Below are 8,908 nucleotides of genomic sequence, written 5' to 3' on the forward strand. Positions count from 1 at the left end.
GCTGTGTTATCGAGATGCCAATAAATATATATACCTATATAAACAAATGGATAATAAATGTCAGGCAGCAAGCAAGCAAATATTCCTAACATTTTTGGTCCAAATGCCCGCAAAATTATAAACAAAGGACTTAGGGTTAAACCGCTAGGGATTTATGGTGTAAATCCTCTTGAAATTCTAAGAATTCCAGGGATTTCTTTTTATATTGAGGAATTAATTTCATCAATCAATTCTTCCCCCTATTTTACTAATTCGTTTTGAAATGAAGGCAATAATGGAATTAAACGGTTTCTATTTATTTGAGAACTACAGTCATGTTGTTGCTTCCTCGTTTTTAAGTTACAAATATATGATGCAGATGGTTTTGTTGTTTAAAGGATGCATGATCACAGATAAACAATTCATCATCATAAGGTCGTCAGGTCCTAAGACTGGTTGGACACGCACCTCCACTCTTTGCTATCCTGAGCTAAACTTCGCATTTCCCTAAAACTAGAACAACTCACATCCTTAACTATTTGCGAAGAGTAATCTAATCTAGGTCTACCTCTACCACTCCTAACTACTGTTTCTGCTTCTAATATGTCTCTGAATAGACCTTCATGCCTAAGAAGGTGTCTTACCAATCTATCTCGCCTATTATTGATTTCCATAGAGTCCTCTGTTCTCCTATTCTTTCTAATACCTCTTCATTTCTAACCTTCTCTATCCACGGTTTCCTCATCATTCGCCTTTAACATCACATTTCGAACGCTTCTAACCTTTTCTTTTCCGCCGCGCCCACTGTCCATGTTTCGCACTCGTACAGCAACGCGTTCCAAACATACACCTTTAACCTTTTTCGAATTTTTAAATTAACCGTTCGCGAGCATAGGAGTGACTTGTTTTTATTGAAGGCTACTCGATCCTGCGTTATCCTCTGCTTTTTAACCCTACTACTCCTTCCGTCCTAACTTATCCGACTTCCTAGATATCTAAAATCAGTCACTTCTTTTTTTTCTAGATAAAAAGTACCCTATATCCTTTTCTGTACCTGTGACAATGTGGGTACAAAATTTCATTATGATCGGTTAAGTAGTTAAGGCGTGAAGTTGCAACAAACGATCAAACAAACAAAGTAACATTCGCATTTATAATATTATTTATGATTTGATTTCCTCTGGGTTTGCAAGTGTGAATGTTAGTTAGCTATTTTGTTTTTATTATCAAATTTGTCAAATTTTACATCCATCTTCTAGCTGATTCACTACTTGTTCAATTGGCTATCCGTGATGGGTTATGACAACGCTTTAATAAGAGTTTCATTCTTGTCATTTGTCAATAAATAGTCGTAAACATCATCATCATAAGGTCGTCAGTCCTAAGACTGGTTGGACACGCACCTCCGCTATTTCCTATCCTGGGCTAATCTTCGCATTTCCCAAACACTAGAACAACACACATCTATTTGCGGACAGTATACTAATCTAGGTTTACTTCTCCTACTCCCGTTTCTGCCTCTAATATGTTTTTGACTAGTTGTAAAAAATGACTCTAATCTCGCCTAGACTTTCATGCCTAAGAAGGTGTCTTACCAATCTTATTGACTTCCATAGAGTCCTGTGTTCTCCTTTTCTATCTAATACCTCTTCATTTCTAACCTTCTCTATCCACGGTATTTTCATCATTCGCCTTTAACACCACATTTCGAACGCTTCTAAGCTTTTCTTTTCCGCCGCGCCCACTGTCCAGGTTTAGCACCCGTACAGCGCCGCGCTCCAAACATACACCTTTAAGAACCTTTTCCGAATTTCTAAATTAACCGTTCGTGAGCGTAGAAGTGACTTGTTTTTATTGAATTCGACTCGACCCTGTGCTATCCTCTGCTTCGCTCTTTCCCTACTTTTGCTTCCCTTACATACCAGTATTTTTGTTTTACTTTTATTTATTTTCATATAGTACTGTTTTGTCAGTACCGCATCCATTTTATTTACGACTATCTCTAACTCCTCCTTACTAGATGCTAACACTGCTATATCATCTGCAAATCTAAGCATACTAATCTTTTGCCCCTGTATATCTATCACTACTGTTGTACTGTCTTTAATGATGTTGATCACGTCTTCTGTACATAGATTAAAAGGTAACAGTGACAGTGTGCATCCCTGTCTGACTCCCTTCCTATCATATACTTCTGTACGTTGCAGTCGTAAAAATAAGTAGACATAATTAAAGAACTTAGTTACGAAACTGATCTATATATTACTCAATCATATAAAACAAAATGTACAGTATTATGAATCAAATGTTTTCTATAAACATCAAACAGGTTTTTTTTATAATAATGAGCATGTTCTTTGCCTTCTCGGCGGTGTAGGCCTTCCCACTATACTTAACAAAGCCTCTTCAAATACTCTGCTTACGTTCCACATGAATTTAGATGAACACTCAACATAGCCGTCAGCTTTGATTTTGTTCATGAGTTCTTGGCCTTCGTTTGTCGAAATGGGATTTGGGCAGTCAGTTCTTAAGTCACACTTTGTTCCTTGAAACAAAAAAAGAGGAAATAATCGACCATATTCAATTTTAAAAGTTGTCAAATTTGAAAGTCAATGGGAATTAATCTACTGTAGGTATAGAAATCCTTATGCTGTGTTATTATATTACAAATTAAACAAAGAAAGATTTCCTTTAATAATGATAAAACATGCAATATTAATTTGAAATCATTTTTTCGATTTTTTATTTACCCACTACAAACTACCTCAAATTAATGAGGGAAATAATTGTTACTGTTGTCACATCCCCGCCGGGAATCGAACACGGGACCTTTGGCTTTACGTATCAATGTTCTACCACTAAACTACGAGAGGTGACAACAGTAACCACGACCAACCGACCTTCAAAGTTAACGATCCGTCGATTTTTATTAACATAATTATATACATATATTAAATCTATGAAATCCTATGACATTGTTAGTTACTTAATAATGGATTAATATGCAATATTAATTTGAAACAATTTTTAGTAGTTTGTAGTGGGTAAATAAAAAATCGAAAAAATGATTTCAAATTAATATCGCATATTAATCCGCTATTAAGAAACTAACAATGTCATAGGATTTCATAAGATAAAACATGTTACTAATACTGTAATTTTCTTATGTTTAATATGTACTACAATATTTTGTTTTTGTTTCAGGTAAATAGATTATGTATCAATGTATGTCTCCTTTTTTCCACAACCGACGGGTAAGCATTTTGAAATTTTATATTTTTTTATGTTAATGCTGTTTTACAATTCACCCTTGGTGTTGCGAATTGTCATATGATAAAACTACTCAATTTATACACGCGCCTTTTTCCCTAAAATTAACATAAGCCGGATATGTAACACGAGAAAAAAAATTGGAAAACAAACATTTCCTTATTTCTCCTATTTATTTCAAAAAATGAAACGTGAGCTGTTGCAACGATATACAATAAAGAAAACGAATCGTAAAATAAACACAAGTGTGTATAAATATTCAGCTAATTTAATTTGCCGAACAATTTGTCGAAGAAACATCGATACCACCACCTGATATTCTCCTGTTTGACAATCATTGTTTTAAACAATTCACTTAAATGGTCCAGTGAAAGAGACAAAAAAGATATTTAATTATTTTGGCTGTAAACTGAACTATAACAATTTTTCATTTAGAATAATTTCTGTAGGGTTAATTTCAATTTATTAAACTGAATTAATTTTTGCCATTACGGATAACCGCACATTAATGATGATTAATTAATTGTTAGTGGTGTCACCTCTCCCAGCTTAATAGCAGAGCAATGGTGCGTATACACAGACAGTTGGATTCGATTCCCGGCGAGGGCGTGACAGTAGGAATAATTTTTCCTCCGCTTAGCTGTTATTTTTACCTTTGCTGGTGTTTATTTAAAAAAAAAGTAAAATTTGTACCCAGGAGCTTACCTACAAGTATGAGTTTCGCTTTTGGTCGATAATGTCGAATTTCGGGATTCCACTTTGACACAATATTTTTGTAAGATGCTCTATTATCCACAGAAAAACACACAATGAACACATCGGTCTGAAAATGAGTAAATTAATGCTTAATCATTGTTAATTATCTTATTCATGTTAATATTGCCAATTTAAGAATTACTCAAAAATTATGTAACTTTTACCAAACATCAAATGATTTTTTATGGAAATCTTAGGACAGAGAAAAGAGACCAGTATAATAGAAGTCCAATCAAAATGAATTGAGTCAGGGGCGGACTCTTATTGTAACTTACTGTTAGGTCGGTTACACACACGGTGATTTTTTCGAGCGAAGAAATTGCCGTCGCTGCCATTTTAACTGAAGGCCATTGAAGTACATTAGATGAAAAAAAAAAAAAAAACGATCGGTCACTTTACCATAAACGGTAACGGCATAGCCTACAGAAGTTTTATTGTCACCTTAAAGTACTGACTTCCTAAACAAATGTACTTTTATGCGAACAGCAGATTTTCTACCGCTTCTATTTTTTTTTTTTATATTTCCGTGGAAGAGGGGAAATCTTCAAAAGCTGATTCTTGTCTCAATTCATCAAATAGGGTGCAGAAGGCGCCAACCTCATCTCTTCTTTCATTAATTGGATGAACCCAAATCAGTTGATTTTTTTCGTTCCTTTTTCATTCGACGACGGAATAATACCTAGTTACCCTAGAAGCTGCTCTTTGTTCGTTTTAAGCCATATAAGTAATCAATATACTTAAAAATGTAGGGTTGAGTTACAAAGATAGAATAGCGATACTTAGTTTATATAAAGAGCAACAGGCAGTATATTTACAGATGGGGCTGCAACTTAGAGAAGTAAATATTAGGAAGGGAGTAAGACAAGGATGCACACTGTCACCGCTACATTTTAATCTGTACATTTAAGACGCGATTAACTTAAGACAGTATAATTGTAGCGATAGATATACAGGGGCAAAAGATTAGCATGCTTGGATTTGCAGATGATTTAGCAGTATTAGCATCTAGCAAGGAGGAGTTAGAGATAGCTTTAAATAAAATGGAAGCGGTATTGACAAAACAGTAGGCACTGTATGAAAATAAATAAAAGTAAAATAAAAATACTGGTATGCAAGGGAAGGAAAAGTAGGGAAAGAGCGAATATAAAGATAGCAGACGACAAATTAAAAGAAGTGGCTCATTTGAGATATCTAGGAAGTCAGATAAGTCAGGACAGAAGGAGTAGTAAGAATATAAAGCAGAGGATAGCGCATGGTCGAGTCGCCTTCAATAAAAAGAAATCTCTTCTATGCTCGCGAACGGTTAATTTACAAATTCGAAAAAGGTTGTTAAAGGTGTATGATTGGAGCACGGCGCTGTACGGGTGCGAAACATGAACAGCGGGGCGCGTCGAAAAAGAAAAGGTTAGAAGCGTTCAAAATGTTACAGGCGAATGATGAAGATAACCGTGGATAGAGAAGGTTAGAAATGAAGAGGTATTAGAAAGAATGGATGAATAGAGGACTCTATGGATGTCAATAAGAAATAGGCGAGATAGGTTAGTAGGAAACTTCAGGCATGAAGATCTAGTTAGGGACATATTAGAGGCGGAAACTGTTCGCAAATAGTTAAGGATATGAGTTATTCTAGTTTTAGGGAAATGCGAAGATTAGCTCACTGAAGCGATTTGTCTTAAGAAATTACATTGCAAAACTTGTATATGACATCTGCCGAAATCTTTCTGCTCTGAAAGAACGCTAAAAACTTAAACAATCCTCCATGTGTGTAACCGACCTTATTTGTCTGAAAAATATAACGCTTGCGTTTTGAAGATTTTTCCGAAACGATCACTATCGCTCGGTTAACAGAAAATTTGGATTTTAGACCCAGGATTGGGCTTCTATAATACTGGTCTCTCTTTTCTGCTTTGGGGTTCCCAAACGCAGTTTAAATATTTACACTTTTAGACACTTTCATAATACGAGGGTGGATTGATAAGTTTCCGGCCTGACCAAGAAAAACAAGGTTTTTAAAAAATTTTTTTTTTTATTTCTCAACATAATCTCCTCCAAGGCTGATACATTTCTCATAGCGGTGTTCCAGTCTATTAATGCCATCTCTATAGACTGATTCGTCAAGCTCCTCAAAATAACCATTTACAGCTTCGATTACTTCTTCATTGTCCGCAAATCTCTTACCGCCAAGCCATTTTTTGAGATTAGGGAACAGAAAATAGTCACTCGGGGCTAGGTCTGGAGAGTAAGGAGGGTGCGGCATCAATTCAAACTTTAGATCGTTGATTTTAGCCGTCGCAACGATTGACGTGTGCGCTGGTGCGTTATCGTGATGAAACAAGATTTTTTTCTTCGCCAGATGAGGTCGTTTAATTTTCACCTCGTGGCTCAAACGTTGCAATAAGTCTGCGTAGTATTGACCAGTGATAGTATTACCCTTTGCAAGGTAATCAATGTATATAATACCTCTTGCATCCCAAAAAACAGTAGCCATAACCTTGTTCGCCGAAAAAATTGTTTTTGCCTTCTTTGGAGTTGGTTCCCCTGGTCCAATCCACTGTTTAGACTGTTCTTTGGTTTCAGGAGTGTAGTGGTGGACCCACGTTTCGTCAACGGTTACGAATCGACGCAAAAATTCGCTTGGATTACGCTTATACAATGACAAATTTGCGGTAGAAATGTTTTTTCGAATCAATTTTTGGTCGACTGTTAGCAAACGCGGCACCCATCTTGCACAGAGCTTTTCCATATGCAAATGTTGGTGCAAAATATGTTGCACACGTTCATATGACATCTTACAGGTCTCAGCTATCTCACGCACTTTCAATCTGCGGTCTCCCAGCACTATTTGATGAATTTTTTCGATCATATCTGGAGTTGTGACCTCAACGGGGCGTCCTGAGCGAGGCCCATCAGAGGTGCTCACACGACCCTTTTTAAACTCGGAAACCCACTGCTTAACGGTTGAATATGACGGGGAGGATGTCCCCAGTGTTGAGTCCATCTCTTTTTTAATTTCCTTCGGCGTTAACCCCTTCAAATAAAAGTATTTGATGACAGCACGATTTTCCTGCTTTTCCATTTTTACGAAAACCACAGAGGCGTCTTGTTCAGCGTGCTGTCAAACCTACACTAGCAAGGAGATCGGGCTGAAACTATAGCTACAAGCTATCCAAGGATGGTACTATAGAATGTCACCTCAAGGTAGGCCTAGTGGCGTCATCTCTTGGTTAGGCCGGAAACTTATCAATCCACCCTCGTATATGCAAAATCCTCCTTTAGATAATTCATTAACATATGTTAAAAAATTAATTTTACTTGATTCAATCATAGAATTTTTTTTTGAGTTGCCGTTACATTTAATCAAACAGTTTGATTTTTACATCTTTTGAGAAATCGGTAATCTGTTCTTAGAAGAATATAAAATACTATTGATTTTATCATATTGGAAAAAGTTAGCGATGCCTTTCTGTTCAATTAAAAGCTTTTTATGCGTTGAATTTCTTAATTTAGCCGATTCCAAGATCTCCCTTTTATTGTATTTACTTTTGAAACGCCTACCTATCAGATTTCAGTAAATAAAAATGCAAACTTACCTCAGGATAAGCTAAAGCTCTGAGTCTATCGTATTCTTCTTGTCCAGCTGTATCTTGTAATATTATTGTATAAATTTTTCCTAAAACTCTGATGTTCATCGAATATGAATCGAACCTAAAAATTGAAATAAATGAACAAAAGTTCAGTGTATTTTAACCGTGCATAAAAGAAAATATTGGAAAACCACGAAGCCGTTCTGATATTTCTTTTTTCAATATATTGAACTAAAAGTATTTAAAATTCTTTAAGAAACTTTTAATAGTAGTTAATATGTAATATTAATGTGAAAATTGGTATAATTTTTATCAACTTCAAATTAATGAGAAAAAATTGTTGCTGTTGTCGCACTCTCGTCGGGAATCGAGCCCATGAACTTTGACTTTACACACCAATGTTGTGACTACTGGCAGCAGCAATAATTTTTCCTCATTAATTTGAGGTTATCTGTAGTGGGTAGATTTAATTCAAAAATTTATCCCAGTAGTTATNCAAAGTCATGTTTTTAGAGGAATTTATATATAAGTTCGCCGAATCTCTGACCTAATAAGTACGTTTCGTACTTGTTCTTTCGGAGCTTAGTGGTCAGAATATATGTGCGTAAAGCCGAAAGACCCGGGTTCGATCACCTGCGAGGGTATGACTGCAGCATTAGTTTTTCCTCATTAATTTAAGGAAATTTGTAGTAGATAAAAATTAAAGGAATTTTCACACTAGCATTAAACATTTGGTGAAACATATTTAAAGTGATAATAACACTTGCTTTGTTTCACACAAAAATTAATGAGAATTGTTACGTCTATTCAACAAAATGCAGGGTGTTGTATTTAAAATTAACAAGTTGCAGTTTCAAAATTTTCAAATTGTGTAGGTACTCTTAAACAGTAACAATCGACATTTACTTCGGAAGTCTTTAAGCTTTAAACTCATTGTTCCGTGCAAGAATAATTTATGTAAATAGGATTGTGTTTACATGAGATATTTTCAAAAGAACGGAATATCTCAGATTATAATAAGAGCATTTGTTATATAAAATCTGTCTTAAAATTCAATTGTAATTTGAAAGGGCGTAACTTAATTGGGTACCGAATACAGATAATTTTTAAATATACCCTGCAGTGTCTTTATTTAGACATTGAACGAAGATCGAAAGAGAGACCGAGCGGCATGGCCTAGAGGTTTAGACCATTGCTTAGCATTCGGGAGGACGCCGGTTCGATTCCGGGTCCGTCTGCCTTGGTCCAAGTTCTTCTGTGGTTTCCTTGGATCACTTAGGCAAATGCTGAGGCAGTAATATTCCACAGATAATCTTTCA

The 8,908-nt window shown here is 35.6% G+C and overlaps 2 protein-coding genes across 2 annotated transcripts in view; one reads left to right on the forward strand and one right to left on the reverse strand.

The window, feature by feature from the left end:
• Window positions 1-8,908, forward strand: part of LOC108741892 (monocarboxylate transporter 12-like) — a 266,895-nt gene that overhangs the window by 31,805 nt on the left and 226,182 nt on the right. The gene's annotated exons all lie outside the window — the stretch shown is intronic.
• The window catches only part of LOC108741923 (rho-related protein racC-like), a 10,479-nt gene continuing 3,792 nt past the window's right edge, over window positions 2,222-8,908 (reverse strand). The window contains exons 2-4 of the mRNA XM_018476899.2: window positions 7,596-7,710; window positions 3,955-4,072; window positions 2,222-2,524 (exon numbers count right to left, since the gene is read on the reverse strand). Coding sequence (XP_018332401.1) covers window positions 2,316-2,524; window positions 3,955-4,072; window positions 7,596-7,710 — 442 coding nt within the window. The 3' untranslated portion in view covers window positions 2,222-2,315. The remainder of the gene's footprint in view (window positions 2,525-3,954; window positions 4,073-7,595; window positions 7,711-8,908) is intronic.

The sequence above is a fragment of the Agrilus planipennis genome, unplaced genomic scaffold (assembly GCF_000699045.2).
Source record: "Agrilus planipennis isolate EAB-ADULT unplaced genomic scaffold, Apla_2.0 scaffold24, whole genome shotgun sequence".
Taxonomy (NCBI): domain Eukaryota; kingdom Metazoa; phylum Arthropoda; class Insecta; order Coleoptera; family Buprestidae; genus Agrilus; species Agrilus planipennis.